This window comes from Salmo salar, chromosome ssa05, assembly GCF_905237065.1.
Source record: "Salmo salar chromosome ssa05, Ssal_v3.1, whole genome shotgun sequence".
Classification (NCBI taxonomy): domain Eukaryota; kingdom Metazoa; phylum Chordata; class Actinopteri; order Salmoniformes; family Salmonidae; genus Salmo; species Salmo salar.
Genome location: NC_059446.1, coordinates 41531141 through 41552609, shown reverse-complemented (window position 1 = coordinate 41552609; position 21469 = coordinate 41531141). Strand labels below are relative to the sequence as shown.

Sequence of the window (21469 nt, the reverse complement as noted above, 5' to 3'; positions counted from 1 at the left end):
TTCACGAGGAACCAAAACCACTGAAAAGGAAACAGGCCCAGAACGCGACCCTGCTGCAACCAACACAACTGATGATGTGTGCAGATTAAGTACACTGTGTCACCTGATTTATGTGTGTGTGTGTGTGTGTGTGTGTGTGTGTGTGTGTGTGTGTGTGTGTGTGTGTGTGTGTGTGTGTGTGTGTGTGTGTGTGTGTGTGTGTGTGTGTTTGTTGTGTGGCGTGGTGTGCGTGGGTGTGCTGTGGTATGTGTGTGTCTGTATGGTGTGGTGTGTGTACGTGCGTGCGTGTGTGTGACAGTGCAATAGGGGTTTAATTGTGAGACAACAGTGCAGTCATGTGTTGTGTGTTTCAGTTGTTGACCAGAGCCTGTTGAAGGTACAGACACCCTCATGGACTCATACATCTCGTGTTGCTGGCTAGTGCTCTACCTTTTCTTTGGTGAGATCATCATCTTAGTAGTCTGATAAACAGTCAAATAAAAAAAACCAAAAAGCACGTTTTTGGTAAGACTCCTTTGATATCATCTCTTTCTCCATTGTAGGCGGTGGTTCTACAGTAACCATCCAAGGCTATGTCGGTGACGTTGTGACCCTAACATGTAAGTATGACGCCCGGCATTATGGTACGCTCTCTATCTGCTGGGGTCGTGGTCACATCCCCAACAGCGGCTGTGGCAATGAGGTCCTCAGGACGGAGGGAGTCAAAGTGACCCACAGGGCTTCGGTCCGGTACAATCTCCAGGGTGATCTGAGGTCAGGGGATGTCTCTCTGACCATCACCCAAGCACAGGTGAAGGATTCTGGGTTATACGGCTGTCGTGTGGATATACCTGGATGGTTCAATGACCAGAAACACCATCTGGCACTCGTCATCAAGCCCGGTGAGCGAACAATTGTGCATTTAAGCCATTTAGTCATTTAGACAGTCATTTCATTAGATCAAATTAAGATTAGTTAAAAAACTGAAACTTTCTGTAGAGCAGGGAAGGCTATCTTGACCATCATCTATACTTATCTATAGGGGAGAGTGGGGGATAAGCTGAGCTACCCTTGTTTCTGGGAAACCATACACAAAATGTATCATGTGACCAAATATTTAGACAGAGGTCATCATTTCATGGAGTATGTGATTGAAGAAACCACATGGAAAAAGATTAAAAAAAATATCCACAAAAACACATCTCCACCAAATTAATTTATTGTGTTAGAAGTTTCATGATATCTTTGTTAATTTTTTTACATATATATTCCCATTGACGGAGTGATGCTGAATGTAAAAAAATGATCAATGTTCTTCTTCCTCTACTTCTTCTCTACATCAAATTCAATCAGTCCATTTGAATCTATTTCAGCTCATGAAATAACCCCTGAACCGTGGATCCCTAGAGAGAGCACAACAGTTGGCTACCCGAAAGGCACTACGTTTACAATCGCTATTAGTTTGTGTTAATGCAGAGGTGGAAAAAGTATGAGGTTGTAAATAACAAGAACATTTCCCAGGACATAGACATATCTGATATTGGCAGAAAGCTTAAATTCTTGTTAATCTAACTGCACTGTCCAATTTACAGTAGCTATTACAGTGAAAGAATGCCATGCTATTGTTTGAGGAGAGTGGACAATTTGGGCAGTCTTGATACAACATTTTGAACAGAAATGCAATGGTTCATTAAATCAAATTAAGATTAGTTAAAAGGTTTACTGAAAACTTTCTGTAGAGCAGGGAAGGCTATCTATGCAATGTCAATAAGACTATCTTGACCATCATCTATACTTATCTATAGGGGAGAATGGGGGGTAAGCTGAGCTACCCTTGTTTCTTGGAAACCATACACAAAATGTATCATGTGACCAAATATTGAGGAAAAGGTCCTCATTTCATGTAGTATGTGATTGAAGAAACCACATGGAAAAAGATAGGTCCAAAAAACACATCTTCACCAAATTAATTTATTGTGTTAGAAGTTTCATGATATCTTTGTTAATTTTTGTATATATATTTCCCTTGGCGGAGTGATGCTGAATGTAAAGAAATGCTCAACGTACCCCACTCTTCTCTAAGTCAAATTCAATCAGTCCATTTGAATCTATTTCAGCTCATGAAACAACCCCTGAACCGTGGATCCCTAGAGAGAGCACAACAGTTGGCTACCCGAAAGGTACTACGTTTACAATCGCTATTAGTTTGTGTTGAATGCAGAGGTGGAAAAAGTACCCAATTTTCACACTTGAGTAAGAGTAAAGATACCTTAAAACCTCTTCAGGATTGGTGGGTCCCCTGCGGGATTGTTGAGCTAACGTAGGCTAATGCAATCAGTATGAGGTTGTAAATAACAAGAACATTTCCCAGGACATAGACATATCTCAAATCAAATCAAATCAAATTTTATTTGTCACATACACATGGTTAGCAGGTGTTAATGCAAGTGTAGCGAAATGCTTGTGCTTCTAGTTCTGACCTTGCAGTAATATCTAACAAGTAATCTACCAATTCCACAACAACTACCTTGTACACACAAGTGTAAAGGAATTCATACGAATATGTACATAAAAATATATAAATGAGTGATGGCCGAACGGCATAGGCAAGATGTATAGATGGTATGGAGTACAGTATATACATATGAGATGAGTATTGTAGGGTATGAAAACATATAATGCAGCGTTGTTTAAGGTGGCTAGTGATACATTACATCAGGATGGCAAGATGCAGTAGATGGTATAGAGTACAGTATATACATATGAGATGAGTAATGTAGGTTATGAAAACATTATAAAAAGTGGCATTGTTTAAAGTGGCTAGTGATACATCTAATTACATCAAGATGGCAAGATGCAGTAGATGGTATGGCGTACATTATATACATATGAGATGAATAATGTAGGTTATATAAACATTATCTAATATAAATAATATAAAGTGGCAAGTGATAAATTGATTACATCAATTTTCCCATTATTAAAGTGGCTTGAGTTGAGTCAGTATGTTGGCAGCAGCCACTCAATGTTAGTTATGGCTGTTTAACAGTCTGATGGCCTTGAGATCGAAGCTGTTTTTCAGTCTCTCGGTTCCAGCTTTGATGCACCTGTACTGACCTCGCCTTCTGGATGTTAGCGGGGTGAACAGGTAGTGGCTCGGGTGGTTGCTGTCCTTGATGATCTTTTTGGCCTTCCTGTGACATCGGGTGGTGTAGGTGTCCTGGAGGGCAGGTAGTTTGCACCCGGTGATGCGCTGTGCAGACCTCACTACCCTCTGGAGAGCCTTCCGGTTATGGGCGGAGCAGCTGCCGTACCAGGCGGTGATACAGCCCGACAGGATGCTCTCGATTGTGCATCTGTAAAAGTTTGTGAATGTTTTTGGTGACAAGCCGAATTTCTTCAGCCTCCTGAGGTTGAAGAGGCGCTGCTGCGCCTTCTTCACCACGCTGTCTGTGTGGGTGGACCATTTCAGTTTGTCCGTGATGTGTATGCCGAGGAACTTAAAACTCTCCACCCTCTCCACTACTATCCCGTCAATGTAGATAGGGGGCTGCTCCCTCTGCTGTTCCCTGAAGTCCACGATCATCTCTTTTGTTTTGTTGACATTAAGTGCGAGGTTATTTTCCTGACACCACACTCCGAGGGCCCTCACCTCCTCCCTGTAGGCCGTCTCGTCGTTGTTGGTAATCAAGCCTACCACTGTAGTGTCGTCTGCAAACTTGATGATTGAGTTGGATGCGTGCATGGCCACGCAGTCGTGGGTGAACAGGGAGTACAGGAGAGGGCTGAGAACGCACCCTTGTGGGGACCCAGTGTTGAGGATCAGCGGGGTGGAGATGTTGTTACCTACCCTCACCACCTGGGGACGACCCGTCAGGAAGTCCAGGACCCAGTTGCGCAGGGCGGGATCGAGACCCAGGGTCTCGAGCTTAATGACGAGTTTGGAGGGTACTATGGTGTTAAATGCTGAGCTGTAATCGATGAACAGCATTCTTACATAGGTATTCCTCTTGTCCAAATGGGTTAGGGCAGTGTGCAGTGTGATGGCGATTGCGTCGTCTGTGGACCTATTGGGTTGGTAAGCAAATTGGAGTGGGTCTAGGGTGTCAGGTAGGGTGGAGGTGATATTGGCAGAAAGCTTAAAATCTTGTTAATATAACTGCACTGCCCAATTCACAGTAGCTATTACAGTGAAAGAATGCCATGCTATTGTTTGAGGAGAGTGCACAATTTGGGCAGTCTTGATACAACAGTTTGCAGAAATGCAATGGTTCATAGGATCAGACTAAAACTTTGCGCATACACTGCTGCTGGTGGCCAATATCGAAATTGCACCTAGGCTGGAATAATACATTATTGCCTTTCTCTTGATGGTGCAAAAAAAATACCCCAAAAGTTTTTTTTTTGTATTATCTTTTACCAGATCTAATGTGTTATATTCTCCTACATTCCTTTCACATTTCCACAAACTTCAAAGTGTTTCTTTTCAAATGGTACCAAGAATATGCATATCCTCGCTTCAGGGCCTGAGCTACAGGCAGTTAGATTTGGGTATGTCATTTTAGGCGAAAATGGAAAAAAACATTGGTGGTGCATAGTTTTTTTTTTTATGGATAGCCAGCGGCATGCTCCAACACTCAGACTTAAGCAGTACTTTCAAGTATTTTTACTTAAGTACTTTACACCACTGGTTGATTGCAATGTTGATCTCTGTTAAAATCGTTATGCAAATATATACTGCTCAAAAAAATTAAGGGAACACTAAAATGACACATCCTAGATCTGAATGAATGAAATAATCTTATTAAATACTTTTTTCTTTACATAGTTGAATGTGCTGACAACAAAATCACACAGAAATAATCAATGGAAATCCAATTTATCAACCCATGGAGGTCTGGATTTGGAGTCACACTCAAAATGAAAGTGGAAAACCACACTACAGGCTGATCCAACTTTCATGCAATGTCCTTAAAACAAGTCAAAATGAGGCTCAGTAGTGTGTGTGGCCTCCACGTGCCTGTATGACCTCCCTACAACGCCTGGGCATGCTCCTGATGAGGTGGCGGATGGTCTCCTGAGGGATCTCCTCCCAGACCTAGACTAAAGCATCCGCCAACTCCTGGACAGTCTGTGGTGCAACGTGGCGTTGGTGGATGGAGCGAGACATGATGTCCCAGATGTGCTCAATTGGATTCAGGTCTGGGGAACGGGCGGGCAGGTCCATAGCACCAATGCCTTCCTCTTGCAGGAACTGCTGACACACTCCAGCCACATGAGCTCTAGCATTGTCTTGTATTAGGAGGAACCCAGGGCCAACCGCACCAGCATATGGTCTCACAAGGGGTCTGAGGATCTCATCTCGGTACCTAATGGCAGTCAGGCTACCTCTGGCGAGCACATGGAGGGCTGTGCTGACCCACCGCCAAACCGGTCATGCTGGAGGATGTTGCAGGCAGCAGAACGTTCTCCACGGCGTCTCCAGACTCTGTCACATCTGTCACATGTGCTCAGTGTGAACCTGCTTCATCTGTGAAGAGCACAGGGCGCCAGTGGCGAATTTGCCAATCTTGGTGTTCTCTGGCAAATGCCAAACATCCTGCACGGTGTTGGGCTGTAAGCACAACCCCCACCTGTGGATGTCGGGCCCTCATACCACCCTCATGGAGTCTGTTTCTGACCGTTTGAGCAGACACATGCACATTTGTGGCCTGCTGGAGGTCATTTTGCAGGGCTATGGCAGTGCTCCTCCTGCTCCTCCTTGCACAAAGGCGGAGGTAGCGGTTGTTGCCCTCCTACGGCCTCCTCCACGTCTCCTGATGTACTGGCCTGTCTCCTGGTAGCGCCTCCATGCTCTGGACACTACGCTGACAGACACAGCAAACCTTCTTGACAGAGATCGCATTGATGTGCCATCCTGGATGAGCTGCACTAGCTGAGCCACTTGTGTGGGTTGTAGACTCCGTCTCATGCTACCACTAGAGTGAAAGCACCGCCAGCATTCAAAAGTGACCAAAACATCAGCCAGGAAGCATAAGAACTGAGAAGTGGTCTGTGGTCACCACCTGCCGAACCACTCCTTTATTGGGGGTGTCTTGCTAATTGCCTATAATTTCCACCTGTTGTCTATTCCATTTGCACAACAGCATGTGAAATTTATTGTCAATCAGTGTTGCTTCCTAAGTGGACAGTTTGATTTCACAGAAGTGTGATTGACTTGGAGTTACATTGTGTTGTTTAAGTGTTCCCTTTATTTTTTTGAGCAGTGTATATATATTTTTTACATTGAACCTTTATTTAACTAGGCAAGTCAGTTAAGAACAAATTCTTATTTACAATGACGGCCTACACCGGCCAAACCCGGACAACGCTAGGCCAATTGTGTGCCGCCCTATGGGACTCCCAATCAAGGCCGGTTTTGACACAGCCTGGATACCATGTTGATGCCATGTTGATGCAAATGGATTATGTTGATACATTACCGTAAGTAGAAGTAACTAGGAAACAATGTCCAATGCCCAACCAGTTTATGTGTGGCGGGATTATTTAACGACTGTATCAGGAACACTTCCAATAACTGCTGTCTCATCTACTTGTCAGCGCAAACCACAACAATGCAGACAACGATGGGTTCATCAGGTAAAATCAAATCGTTATATTATATTACATCCTGTATCACTTTACAAGGTACCATCTAGAAAGATCTAATAAAAGGAAATAAATCCTGTTTAATGGCCCTTTTTTTAAAGATCTCTCTAATAACTCGGATAACTGTGTTGTCTCCAGTACCTCCGGACCCTCCCACAGTGGCAATCCGAGAAATATCAGCCAGGTCCATCTCTGTATGGTGGAGCGCTGGCTTTGATGGAAACACCCCCATCACAGGTTTCCACCTGGAATGCAAGAGCCAATCGGGTAAAATAACAGAAATAGCAAGACTTGCACTTCCTAATGGCTTGAATGAATGGGTGCTACCGATAGTACAATTTCAATGTTTACTCACTCTGTATTATTTCTTCGTAATTTTTGCTGTAACAGACTCCTGGGTAGATGGAGTACGAGGCAGCAATATTCTGCCTTGGGAGAGAGAGACCGCTATCAATGACCTGCGACCCTTTTACACCTACAACATCCGCATGTTCACCAAGAACGACATGGGCTTGAGTAAACCCAGCAATGAGCTCACCATCACCACTAAGGAAGCAGGTATATCCCCTGATCAAACATCCTCAGGCTAAATCTCAAATGAGATTGGCCGACAGTAATTATATCAATAAGCCTCTGTCACTATCTCTGTCATCTCTCTGTCACTTCGAGCTAAGTAAATGTCATCATTTGTAAAGTATCTGAAAAATATGTCCTCCCTCTAGCCCCTGATGGTCCCCCACAGGATGTGAAGCTTGAAGCCCTTTCTTCCCACAGCATCAGAGTCACATGGAGGGTACCTTGCTCTTTTTTACCTATTTTTTTCCAGCCCAACATTTACATGCCACAATTTATTGGGATTTTTTGGGATTCAATTGTCTTGTCTTCTTCCCCGTGCAGGCCCCTGAGTTGTCCTTCCAGAACGGGCTGATCCGGGGCTACCAGCTCCGCTACAGTGAGTACAGTCCCCAGGAACGGCTTCCTGTCAGGGTGGTGCATCTGATGGACGGATCAGAGCGCTTCACCATGAACAACCTGCAGGAGGCGACAAAGTACAGTGTGACGCTGCACACCATCAACAGTGCAGGGCTGGGGCCGTCTTCACAGGAGCTCGTCTGCTCCACTCTGACTAATGGTGAGGAGAGGTTTTCAATGGTTAGCTTTTGTGAAGTGAAGTGGATAGTTATTAGAGTAAGGAAAACGCACACATGAATTGGTTATGTGCATGTACTCAATTACCAATATACTTATCTTCTTTGTCAGATGATCAGCAGCATATGACAACAACTCAAGCAACAACAGAACTTCAGACAGGTAATAACCTGACTCCAACAATATATTGGGAGAGATTTTAACTATGAGAAAATGAAACTGCAGTTGAATATAGGCTACTTGCCACTAGGTGCTATTGATCATGTTTACCTGTAATGTCTTTCAAGAACATTCAACCTCAACCATTGCGACAACAACATCTTCAACTGAGACATGGCTGCTTGTCACTGACAGTCCCACTCAAGGTAGGCTATTGTGTTACTTTTCACGGTGCATAATTATACAACCCAAAGCACAACTCTTCAATTCCTCAAAATAGTAAAGCACATATCCACTTCCCCTAACAACAGACTGACCAGCTTCTCATCTCTTTGTCCTGTTTCCTGTACCGTATAGGTCAGAGGGTAGACGACTTCTCAACTACTAGTCCACTAAGTAACTCTACTACTAACCCAGCATTGAGTAAAAAAGTGTGTTCACATTTCTGTATTCTGTATTTGGATACTTAAAATGTGCATTGTTGACAATATTATTAGTACCAAACTAATAACTTGTGCTTTTATTACAGCTGGGTACTGAGGAACAGAGCGGTCATCTTGTTGCCATCCTAGTGCCAGTGCTGGTGCTGGGGTTGCTTGTTGTCATGGCGATCATATGGCAATTTAGGCGTGAGTAAGCCTACAGAATTATAGATTATCACACGGATCCCTTTTCAGACATTTTTGATTCTCTCCTAATCTATCCCCCTCTCTTTAGGTACCACGTTGAAAAAAGGCAACTGGAAAATGTAAGTGGTACCTAAAGTAATAAATATCAATATCCCACGTTGTCATTTGATCTACATGCAGTTCTACACGTCCCTCTCCGGTACTACATTTTCTCATCTCTCCCTCATTCAGATTATGGAAGAACAACGGCTTTATGTCCTTCGGGGACTCTGAGCCAGCACAGTAGAGACCTCTGGGATGTTAGAATTCCAATCAAGATGATGCTGTAGTCACCGTGGGGTTAGCATAAAGAGTAAGAAGAGAGAGTCCTATCTTACAATGAGATCAACTGCAATGTACACGATGTGACGTTTGTGCGCCCATGTTAATAAATGCTTGCTCATAGCTCGCCCCGACTCTTTTTTTATGGTCTCACGCACGGATGCAGTCGCTATAAACAATTTCATGGGTCCACTCGCTGTCAACAATTTCATGGGTCCAGTCGCTATCAACAATTTCATGGGTCTAGTTGCTGCCGACAATTTCATGGGTCCAGTCGCTATCAACGATTTCATGGGTCCAGTCGCTATCAACAGTTTCATGGGTCTAGTTGCTATAAACAATTTCATGGGTCCAGTTGCTATCAAAAATGTCATGGTTCCAGTCGCTATCAACAATTTCGGAAACACTACAGCACATTTACAGCAATACTTCAATACAACATCCAGCCTGTACTAACTATAGCCACCAGGGGGAGCAGAGACACACGGTTGCATAAGAGGGGACTTCGGTTACATTCCAGTGCTCACTCAGCCCTCTATCTCTCAGAGCCTGCATGCATTTCTCTAGAGGCCGGTTCTGAGGCTCTCTGAGGCTCTCCGAGGCGCTGTAGCCCGCTGGATTTCCACCCATCTGTCCTATAAATCTCGCAATTGGTCTAATTAATGTGCTGAATGTGGAGATGTGTTACCTCTGTGGAGCCAGGCCCAGGCAGCAGCTGTTACTGAGGGAGTTCCCCACAAACGGGGGAGCGGAGGGGGGATACCCACCCAGGCCTCTCCCCACTCCCTTAGCCCCCCCCCATGCAGGGCCCACACAGTGGAGTTAGGATGAGGGATGGATGGAAAGATGAACTGATGGATGGACGGATGAATGTCCTCAGTGACAGATAATCAGCTAAAGCTTCTCAAGCGTCATCCAAATACTTTCTTTACTCAAGCCCTCCTTGTAGATCAGTTTCTGAATATGAAAATAATCAACAAGTTATAAAAGCTGCTGGACCATGCCACTCCAGACCATGGGGGAAAATCCCTGTCTTCAAAATTCTTCACCTCTTCCTACCCCTGTATTCCAGCTAGAGCATGAACCATGGCATTCAAAGAAGCACATGTTGTACGACTGGTGCCAGGAGTTTGTTTGTTACCCATAGCAGTATGATAATACCCCTCCACTCTCCATGCCACGCTGTGACTATGGCCTAAACACACTGGTGCCACATCCCTCCTCTCTGCCTGAGGACTTCCTTCTATCTCTGCCTCGGTCTGTCTCTCTGTAGTGTTCTCTCTCTTTCTTTTTCTCTCATTCTCTGTCCTGTCCTATAAAAACATACAACATTGATCCCTCTGTCCCGGGGCCATACTTCCTTCCTTTCCATCCCTCCATCCCAACCCCACTGATTACTCAGATGAAGGGTAGATAAACAAACAGAGGGATGGGGTGGAAGACGGGTCGAGGAATGGAGGGAAGGAGGAGTGGCGGGGTGTCTTTGATGCAGTTGAACGCACATTCGGATTGATTAGAGAGAGCTTTGATCGGTCATGGAGCCACCAGCTGATGGAGTCTTGGCCCCACTTATCCTTGCCTGGCCCCCATGGCCCTCCTAGGCCACTGCCTGGCACCCAACCAAACTTGAGATGAGGAAACAGAAGGATGAGATAAATACAAACACCCTTTATTTCAACAACAATTCAAGCATGAGCTACTCTTTCTCCATCAGCAACACTGTCTCACACCCCATCCAACCCCCTTCAACCTCCCTCCCCTACCTAATAGAATCCAGTGGCAGTTGGCGGTTCAAGGCCTCAGCTTTTGCATGCAGGTGGGTGGAGGGGATAATGGGTATAGTGGTGGGGATGGAGTTAGTATGGCAATACATCAACACAATGGCTTTGGCCACATCAAGGCTCGATGGTTCAGGAAGGGGAAGCTATGTACTGTACCACACACACCAAAGCCTGAGCTCCATGGGGGTGGGGGGGGGGGGCTGGTCTACAGGCCTGACTGTCCCAGCTTCGGGTGAATGTCCCTGGGCCTGAGGAGAGACAGATGTGGCCCCTTCTGGAGCTCCCTATGAAGTCCTGAGGAAGGAGCAGATGAGAGCAAGAAACGGAAGGAAAGCGAAAGATGAGGGGGGTGTGGGCAGAACAAGAAAGAGGGGAGGTGGCTGTAGGGAGGGTGGGGGATAGGGGGTAACACTGGTGGTTTTTGGGGGAGAAGGGGCTGGCTTTTCCATGATGAAAGAAACCTTAATAGATTCAACCCTTCACATAAGGTAGACCCCTAAACACAAAGGAGGAACATACTAACTTTTCAAACTGTAGTAGCAGTACAACTTGTGCCAATGAACAGCAGAAATACATGGATGCACTCAGGATAGGAGTAAGGTAGACAGGTGGGATAGAGCGGTGAATAATTCTCTTTTTTCAGAATAATGCACTCTATGGATTGGGAATGAACCTTTTAGATGCTGTTTGAGAAGAGACAAAGGGAAATGATAGACTACATGGAAAAAAACAAAATAGTAATTGCTTTGCTTGCTCTTTGATGGATTGATCATTAGGGGCTTTACTTAGTTGTCTATATCGCAAAGTGCATAACATGTTTCTGTGTATAATTATGTGTGTGTGTGTGTGTGTGTGTGTGCGTGTGTTGTTGTGATTAACCAACCTTAGCCAGATGGAACGCTTTGCACATGATTGAAGGTCAGACATAACAGTTACCATGGAGACATTGCCAAGTTAGACTAAACCGGGTGGTTCTCCTCTATCTTCTCCCCCTACGGACCGTCATCTAGAAGAGTGTGTGTGTGTGTGTGTGTGTGTGTGTGTGTGTGTGTGTGTGTGTGTGTGTGTGTGTGTGTGTGTGTGTGTGTGTGTGTGTGTGTGTGTGTATGTGTACAGTATGTGTGTGTGTGTATGTGTATGTGTACAGTATATGTGTGTGTGTGTTTGTGTATGTGTACAGTATATGTGTGTGTGTTTGTGAGTGAGTGAGTGAGTGAGTGAGTGAGTGAGTGAGTGAGTGAGTGAGTGAGTGAGTGAGTGAGTGAGTGAGTGAGTGAGTGAGTGAGTGAGTGTGTGTGTGTGTGTGTGTGTGTGTGTGTGGGTGTGTGTGTGTGTGTTTGTGTTTGTGTGCATGTATGTGTATGTGTACAGTATATGTGTGTTTGTGTATGTGTACAGTATATGTGTGTGTGTTTGTGTGAGTGTGTGTGTGTGTGTGTGTGTGTGTGTGTGTGTGTGTGTGTGTGTGTGTGTGTGTGTGTGTGGTGTGTGTGTATGTGTGTGTTTGCTCTGAAAAAAGCTCTATTCAATTAAACTTGGAACGCAGCATTCACATGGGATCATATGAACTCATCCCCTTTTAACGGCAAATTGGTTTGGGTGTTCAGTGTGTCTGTTTATGTGTGCGGTCGTGACTGGGTGAGAAACGTACAGACCAATGTTTCACTATTGACAGAATAAGAAACTAGGCTATCAGCACACATTGGACTTGCATTCCAAGTTTGATTGAATAGTGCTTTTTTGAGAGCAAACACACACATACACACAAGCGGTAATGAAAATTCAGTGAGTTACAGTTCAAAAGAAGGCCATGCTTTTGGGTAACTTCACACTTCAAAAGCCCCAAAACACTGCTTTTCTACAGTGGGCTAAGTGAGAATTTTGTGGGGGGTTGGGGGGTAAAATCTTGTAATAGACTCTGCAGTGTGGTGTGGATAAACCATCTGGGAGAGAGATACGGACATGAAGTGTGGGTGTGTGTGTGTGCGTGCGTGCGTGCGTGCTTACACATGCAAGCGAGTGAGCGAACAAGCGTGCGTGTATGAACTCGCAGCTATATAGTTTTACTTGGCTGATAGTCAGTGAAAATCTGAACCTTTTCAAGGCTCAAGTTTCCATAGAAACAGTTGCGAGTTTTTATTGATGTCGTTTGTCAAATAGTAAAAAAAAAAAAATCATTTTGGCAATCACTGAAGACAGAAATAGAGGTACCGACATGCTACTTACTTCCCTTTGTGCAGACATAATCCTTACATGCATTTTTATAAACCATATCTCAAACCATTCATACCACATGCCTCTTCTAATTCAAATAGCGTTACATTTGGTGTAAATCTGGTTAGATGTGTTTCCCCCACCATCACATCCACTGTTTAGGGTTTCTCCTCACCTGCCCTCCAGGCAGTGTTGGGAGCATTGGGAAAAGGGTTGTCTGGATGGAAGACCTGTATAGGCTGACAGGGAGGATAAAGCTTTGAGATGAGAGGAAGTGGAGATTGGATAAGCGATCAGCTGAACTGCCTGGTATGGCTTTCTTGATAGAGAGATGGAGAGAGAAAGAGAGGGACAGAGAGAGAGGGGGGGGGGGTGGTAATCTCATTACAGGATTAGTCGGTGTTATTAACGAGGCCCATGCACCTCTCTCTCTCCCTTCCATCCTTTATTGTTTTATTCCCATTATCTTCCATCATTTTCCTCTCTTCATTCTCTCCTCTTCCTCTATTTCTTTTGGTCCTTCGGTCCTCCCTGCTTATCTCTCTCTCTCTCTCTCTCTCTCTCGCTCCCTCTCTGTTCCACATCCACATCCTCACCCTCTTTCTCACTTTCCTTTTCTGGCTCTCTCTCCATCCATCCATCCTTCCCTCACTTCCCCCCCTCCCCTCTCTCCCCCCCCCCCTCTCTCTCTCTCTCTCTCTCTCTCGCTCCCTCTCTGTTCCACATCCACATCCTCACCCTCTTTCTCGCTTTCCTTTTCTGTCTCTCTCTCTCCATCCCTCCCTCCCTTCCCCCCTCTCCCCCCCTCCCCTCTCTCTCTCTCAGATGGTAATGCTGCTACACAGCTTCTTCTGTTCTCAATCTCCTCCTCATGCAGGCTCAGGCCGGCGGTGCTGCATTATGAGTTCTTTTTGTAATATTCTTGCCACCTTTTTTGGGAGGGAGAAAATGATCCCCAAAATGATCCTCTGTGCAGTGTGTGTGTGTGTGTGTGTGTGTGTGTGTGTGTGTGTGTGTGTGTGTGTTCGGTTTTACTAAAACAAGGAAAATTCATACAAGTGGGGATATTTCGCTGGTCCACACAAGGAAAAAGGCTATTTTAGGCTTAGGAGTTAGGTTTAGAGTTAGGGTTAGGGTTAGAATTATGGTTTGCATTATGCTTAGGCTTAGGGTAAGGTTTACGGTTAGGGTTTGGGGTTTGGGGTTAAGGTTAGGTTAGGCTTAGGTTTAGGGTTAGGTTTACGGTTAGGGGTTTGGGGTTAAGGTTAGGTTAGGCTTAGGTTTAGGGTTAGGTTTAGGGTTAGGGGTTTGGGGTTAAGGTTAGGTTAGGTTAGGCTTAGGTTTAGGGTTAGGTTTACGGTTAGGGGTTTGGGGTTAAGGATAGGTTAGGTTATGCTTAGGTTTAGGGTTAGGTTTACAGTTAGGGGTTTGGGGTTAAGGTTAGGTTAAGTTAGGGAAAATAGGATTTTTAATGGTAATCAATAGCGGTGTGCCAATCTCATCATACTCATATTTATAATCGTATCCATTTCATCACACTTGATAGGCTACTCGTATTCGGTTTTACTTGTGATCGGAAAACCCGGAAGTGCGCTATACATGCCGGTAAAGCCAATACATCAAGTGTGCATTACTGCGCTATCACTCAGATTGTGTCATTATGCTCCTTCACACACACTGTTCAAAGGTAAATGACACCGACAAATGAAAATGCACATTAGGGCTATTTACTTACTTAGTCTTATTCAGTTATCAATGAAATAGGCAAATATATACACTAATGCATGGCTGGCTACTACTGCTTGTATTTATTCCAGACACAGATTTAGATGAAGGTAGGCTAATTCGGCCTGTATTTATTCCAGACACAGATTTAGATGAAGGTAGGCTAATGCGGCCTGTATTTATTCCAGACACAGATTTAGATGAAGGTAGGCTAATGCAGCCTGCATTTATTCCAGACACAGATTTAGATGAAGGTAGGCTAATGCGGCCTGTATTTATTCCAGACACAGATTTAGATGAAGGTAGGCTAATTTGCTTGCCCCATATATTGTTTTGAGAGCAGCAAAACGTTTCTCTCCCTACACTTATACCATAAAATGTGTACAATCAGAATAAACCATCTACATTCATAATTGTATTTTTTAATGCTCTGTCCCTCAGTAAACATGTCTGGGCCATAACAAATAATAGTGACAAGAAGCATGGGCTTGGAAGCATGGGCTTGGATCACGACATAACAGCAGAAATAAGCAATGTCATTATTATACTGAACAACAATATAAACGCAACATGCAACAATTTCAACAAATTTACTGAGTTACAGTTCATATAAGGACATCAGACAATTGAAATTAATTAATTAGGCTATAGTCTACGGATTTCACATGACTGGGCAGGGGCGCAGACATGGGTGGAGACACTGGGGAGCCAAGCCCAGCAAATTAGAATGAGTTTTCCCCCACATTGTGTTGTGTGACAAAACTGCACATTTTAGAGTGGCCTTTTATTGTCCCAGCACAAGGTACACCTGTGTAATGATCAAACCATTTAATCAGCTTCTTGATATGCTGCTAACTGTCAGGTGGATGGATTATCTTGACAAAGGAGAAATGCTCACTAATAGGGATGTAAATGTAAACAAATGTGTGGAAAAACTTTGAGAGAAATAACATTTTTGTAAGTATGGAACATTTCTGGGATCTTTAATTTCAGCTCAGGAAACATGGGACCAACACTTTACACGTTGTGTTTATATTTTGTTCAGTATACATGGACAGACAAAGTAGGTCTACAAAACAACGCCAAGTAGACAGACGAAAACAACATTAGCAAAGTCGACAGGAAATAACTAGATTGAACAACAATGACTAGCTACGGATTATGATTTATGCATGATTTTTGGAGAAGGGGAGACTTGTGCCCTGAGACGAGTGACTGAGTGAAACAGCCACATGTGTGTCTGTCTGGGGAAATGACAGCAGGCGGAGAGATGCTTGTTCTAATCCAATCGTTGCAGCAGGCTCAACCGATACCCCACCCGTTTCTTTACAGATGGAAGAACTAGCCAATAGTTGTAGGGAGCAAACAGCACTTCCCTGTTTGAGTGAGAGATGAGTATCAAGTATCAGCATATCAAGAAGCAGCTGAAAATATATTTTTTTTCCATCGCCGGATAATGACAAAAAATACTTGTGTCATAATCGTATTCGGAAAATTAGCCATATCGTTTATGATACTTGTTTTGTCCGAGTACTCAGCACACCCCTAGTAATCAATTGTTTGGTCCCCACGAGGATAATAAAGCAAATGTGTGTGTGTGTGTGTATGCGCCTGCATGACCCTGCATGCTTGTGTGTGAGTGTATGCGTTTGTGTGCGCATGTGCGTGTGTTGGCAGGCAGCAAGCTGAAAGATAGCCATTCATTGTTGAACAAACAAAACATTTGCCTCAAGTCTTGCATCACCTCAGACAAGGATGGATCTGTGGAAGTCTGCCTGGTCTTGGGTGCTAAACTGCTAAACCCTCTCTCGCTGCTCTGTTTACCTGCAAATTCGGATTACTAAAACTAATTCCAATGTAAGGGAACATCCAAAATCTATTTTGACACCTGTCTGTCATTACGATAATAGTGCCACTAAATGAACTTTGACACATGTCACACGCATTGCACACACATAGGGGGAATACACCTGCTACTATACTATAAGAAAGATTTTTAAGCCTTGAGGATTTTGAGACATTGTTCCAACACCCAAAGGATATCCAGCTAGCTTTTGACACCTTGTAGAGTCCATGGCCCCATGAATATAGTCTGTTCTGAGGGCAAAAGGGGGGAGTGCAACTCAATATTAGTACGGTGTTCATAATGTTTGGAGAAGTGAGGAGTGTGTGCATGACACACACACACACAAATATACAGATAAGGGTATGTGTCAGTCTCACACAGTGGCGATGACAGTCACAATAGCATCCCTATGAGGAGATGTATGGGGCTAAAAAGGCACTTTTACAGACGGTTTCATCACCGTGGTAACGCAGCAATGGCCTCTCTCTCCGCCTCAGCCTGGGAGAGAGCCACAGATAGACAAGTTTCCCACAGTGAACCACAGACACAGTCACACTGCAGTTTCATCATCTGAATGGAGTTTCACAGCAGTGGCAGGGAAACTGAAATTATTGAAGTCACCAGGCTTACCATTCCACCCAAGGACCCTGGAGGTGCAGCTAAGAAGCGGTGGAGAATAAGTAAATAGAAGGAATCGACTAAGCTAGGCAGACGGAGGGAGGGGTGGAAAGAGTTTGGAAAGGCAGTCAACCATGCTCTTCCCAAGCAGTGAGACGCACACTTTACACACTTCACATAAAGGACTTGATGTTTCCCCTCCACTGCCTTTCTCTATGACAGTAAAAACAGAACACACAAGTAAACTTTTATAGTACTGTCCTTGTTCAGTCACAATATTCTCAAGGACTCCAAAAGAGGCAGGTAAGGATCTTCTGCCCATGTCCACCTGAAGCTCCGTCTGTGTTGGCATATGCAATAGCTTGACGTGTTTGGCCCCTGGACTCATAGAGACCCAAATGTTTTTCATATTGTCATAGACCTTTCTTCTCTGTGAGAGTGAGAGGGACAGAGAGGGAGTGAGGGTAAGAGAAAAAAGAGAGAGCGGGACAGAGAGAGAGAAATAGGGATAGAGAGAGAAATAGGGATAGAGAGAGAGATAGAGAGATAGAGAGAGAGGGAGAGAGAGAGAGAAAGAGAGAGGGGGCAGAGGGACAGTGCGGGAGAGAGAGAGAGAAAGAGAGAGACAGAGAGAGAGAGAGAACGTGAACGAGAGAAAGGGAGAGAGAGTGAGAAAGAGTCTCCTTTGTTCTGCAGTGTTAATCTCTATTTTCTTCATTTCTTTGCTCGTTCTTTTGATCCACTGTTGGATCATCCCCTTGATGATTCACTAACAGCAAAATAAATTAAATATATCAGATTGACGACCAGCTTCCTCCCTCCTTCCCTCCCTTCCTCCCCTCCCCTCCACCCTCCCCTCTCCCCCCTTTCTCTCCCTGAAGCCTTGGCTTCTCCATAGATAAGCAGAGAATCTGTTCTTTTTCACTTGTCTCTTCCCCTCTTCCCCTCTCGTCCCTCTCTTCCTCTCCTTTTTCTCCATCATATCTTTAATCCCAGCCTTGCGGTGGATGTGTCAGAGATGTAATTCCATTGTTCAACATGTTCCGTTGAGAAGGGCCCTCTCCTCTCCCAGGCCCTCATGTATATTCATGGTGTACGGGAAACAAAAGGCAGATCACTTTGTTTGTCATGTTCTGCACCGAGCGCTATTCAACTCTCTTCCTCTTGGTGGGTGGATTATCTTGTGTTGAACATATCTCACACACGACAAGATTAAATTCCAACGTATAGACATTCAATCAGACTAGAGGAGACAACAGTTTCTGAAGTGGCAAAATGGCCTCGTTTCACTGAAAACATAAAAAAGTCTGGCACAGTGCATCTTTTGAGAGTGGTAACTACTGCATAGCGGGTGAGATGAGTGGATAGGTTGTGTTGGGCTTAAACAAATCAAAAGTTAGAGAGAGTTGCGGATGCCTATGGCAGGTCTTGACTAAGAGGTCTGCAGGTCCTGCCCTTGTCCTTCTCTCTCTCTCTCTCTCTCTCTCTCTCTCTCTCTCTCTCTCTCTCTCTCTCTCCTAAATTCCCCTCCTCCCCATCCCTGTCTCCCTCTGTCCCTCTCTGTGCTGCATGCATGGTCCCATGCCAGGCTAAAGATTCTGCCCCCGTGGGCTGGGGCCAGTCCAGGATGCAGTTCCAAAGCGTTCCAGGCCTCAGGCTCCACCTTGCAGCCTCCAGGGCTCCAGGCCCAGACAGACAGACAGAAGTAAACATACCCTGACCACACACTTGGGCTCGGAGCCAACCTCCCCCTCCCGACGCACAAAAACATCCCTGGAATGATGGCACAACGACAGCCGGCCAAGTCTGGGTGCTGACCTAAGGCAGACCATGGAAATGGGGGGAGTGAGGGGGCAGACAGAGCGAAAGGAAGTGAAAGACAGACATAGAGATAGAGAAGAGTATAATGGAATGAAGGAGACGGAATGAGAAGGAGAGGGAAGGAAAGATGAGATAAGGGTAGAGAGATACACTCTTCGAAGAAAAAAAAGGTGCTTTCTTCAGTTGAAGAACCATTGTTTCTTCCAGGTAGAACCCTTTTGGTTACTGGTAAAAATCATTTTGTGTTCCATATACAACCCTTTCCACAGAGGGTTATTCATGGAACCCAAAAGGGTTCTTCCTGGAACCAAAAAGGGTTCCACTTGGAACCTAAGAATGTAGAGGGGAAAGAAGAACATATCTTTGAACCTTATGTTCACATACTATATCGCTACTCTTTTGCCAGTTCATATATTTCATATATTTATACAGTATATTCAGTTCATGCCACCTGCATGCTGTGTTTAAAGTGGATGCGTGCTCTTAGGTATCGTCACTTAACAGGATTCAGACACACACACACACACACACACACAGGCGTTTCTGCCTAATGTCAGCTGTGGTGGGCTCATCACTGTCTGTTTGAATTATGCGTCGGGACAAATATGGGTCAAAATGAAACATCCAACACGGTGGCTTCTTCTTGCTTGTTCTTCTCTTTTCTCTTTTATTTCCCCTGCACTTTCTTCTCTTCAAAGATGGAGCTCAGCAGTGCCGTGGCGGGGTGCAGGGGACTGTGTGTCTCTGCGCTGCGGTCGGGGGGGGGAAGGGGGGGAGGGTGTCGAGAGAAGAGATGAGACGTGACATGCGCCTTCATCCTCCCCTCAGACGCAGCATTCCAGAACGCTCCGCCACTCGCTCCGTTGCCGTTTTCATCTTTCATTTTTTTCCTCCCTATTCCATCCTTCTTCATCTTTCCTTCCTCTTTTTCTCTACTTCTTCTCGTCGCTCTCACAGGTGGAAGAAAGGAGCAGGGAGAAATGAAAGGAATGAGGGGCTAATTAGAGGAGGAGAGGAGGGATAAAAGCAGGGGAATAATAACGGGAAAGAAAGAACGAATGATGAAACAAGTAAAACACAGAGCCTTAATGTCAGAGGGGGGATGGAAGGATGACACGGGGGAGGGGGGATAGAGGGATGACACAGAGGAGTGGGGGGTAGAGGGATGGCACAGGGGAGGATGGTTGATGAAGGCTGTTTGTCGTTTCCTCTCCTCTGTCGGGGAATGGGCTGATGGGACGTGATGAGGCGTGCAGTGGCACTTGTCTCTGCTGAGAGAGAGAGAATGAGAGAGAGAGAGAGAGAGAGAGAGAGAGAGAGAGAGAGAGAGAGAGAGAGAGAGAGAGAGAGAGAGAGAGAGAGAGAGAGAGAGAGAGAGAGAGAGAGAGAGAGAGAGACGGTTGGAAACACAGCAAACAGCCTGAGGAATAATCGTGGCAGCATGCTGGGTCTTTCGGGTCTTATTTATGTTTTTTGGGGGGTGGCTTTCTCTGCATTCACAAGCCCTGATTTGAAGCAGTATCCAAAATGAATCAGGACAAAGTCTTCTTGTCCTGCCTGCTTCCCCTACTTACAGAGTAGCATTGATGTGAGAGTGAAGAATGGTCAAGATGCTTGATCTCCAAACCAGGCCTGAGATAAAGATGAGAGGATAGGACAGGAGAGAAGGAGAGGTGAGGGAAGAGGACAAGAGAGAGACTTTAGGGGAAAACGACTACAACCATTCTATTTTAGTGTGTTTATGACAAGAGTTCCGGAGAAGTTTAGTGTCAATAATCCGCCATTCGGTCAGATCAGAGGATATGTCTGTTTAAAATATACTATGGTAGAGTCATAGTCAGGCTAGCCCTGTGATGGTATAGCCACAGACATAGCACGGGTTCCACATGCCTGACATTACTTTGTGGTCTTCTCTGAGGTGTTATTCTGTTTTTCTGTGGTATTGATACAGACCTGGGATGCGTTCCAAATGGCACCCTATTCTCTACATAGTGCACTACTTTTAACCCGTGCCCTATGGACCCTGGACAAAAGTAGTGCCCTACGTAGGGAATAGGTTGCCATTTGGGACGCAGGCCCTGGTACACAGGGCTGGTATTCCTCCTGCCTGAAGTCAGTTAGTGGTGGTACAGGAGCTGAAGCGCATCACTGTGGTGTTGACTGAGACCAGTAGACTGTGATGTGAGTGCTGCTCAGCACAGGCTGTGATGTGGAAGCAGGAGCGTGTAGAGAGGTGTGTGTGTGTGTGTGTGTGTGTGTGTGTGTGTGTGTGTGTGTGTGTGTGTGTGTGTGTGTGTGTGTGTGTGTGTGTGTGTGTGTGTGTGTGTGTGTGTGTGTGTGTGTGTGTGTGTGTGTACATGGGTGGTGAAGTGAGGTGAGGTAGGAGCAGGAGTGGGTGTTAGAGCAGACCGGGTCAGGCTTGAGTGCCGGTCCAAAAGACGAACGGGCAGCCGAGACGATCCTGCCGTGTCCAGGAAAACAAACAGAAGGAGACTGGGTGATTATCCTCTACCCCTTCCAGTGACCACCACCCCCACCTTAACCCCACTCCCCACAGTTCATCTTATACCCCTCTCACA

General features: G+C 45.1%; 1 protein-coding gene across 3 annotated transcripts; it reads left to right on the top strand.

Moving 5' to 3' along the window:
* Positions 1-215: 215 nt before the first annotated feature.
* On the top strand, positions 216-9008 carry LOC106604927 (Down syndrome cell adhesion molecule). Of its 3 annotated transcripts, XM_014200067.2 has the most exons (14): positions 216-439; positions 543-881; positions 2097-2159; positions 6580-6618; positions 6766-6894; positions 7018-7185; positions 7350-7420; positions 7525-7759; positions 7888-7938; positions 8064-8141; positions 8293-8366; positions 8465-8564; positions 8653-8683; positions 8796-9008. In XM_014200067.2, the coding sequence occupies exons 1-14, from the start codon at positions 391-393 to the stop codon at positions 8848-8850; spliced, it is 1482 nt and encodes a 493-aa protein (XP_014055542.1). In that variant the 5' UTR covers positions 216-390; the 3' UTR covers positions 8851-9008. The 3 variants fall into 3 exon arrangements, with proteins under 3 accessions (XP_014055542.1, XP_045574211.1, XP_045574212.1); XM_045718255.1 differs by lacking the exon at positions 6580-6618; XM_045718256.1 differs by lacking the exon at positions 2097-2159 and having other exon boundaries at positions 376-439.
* Positions 9009-21469: the final 12461 nt, after the last annotated feature.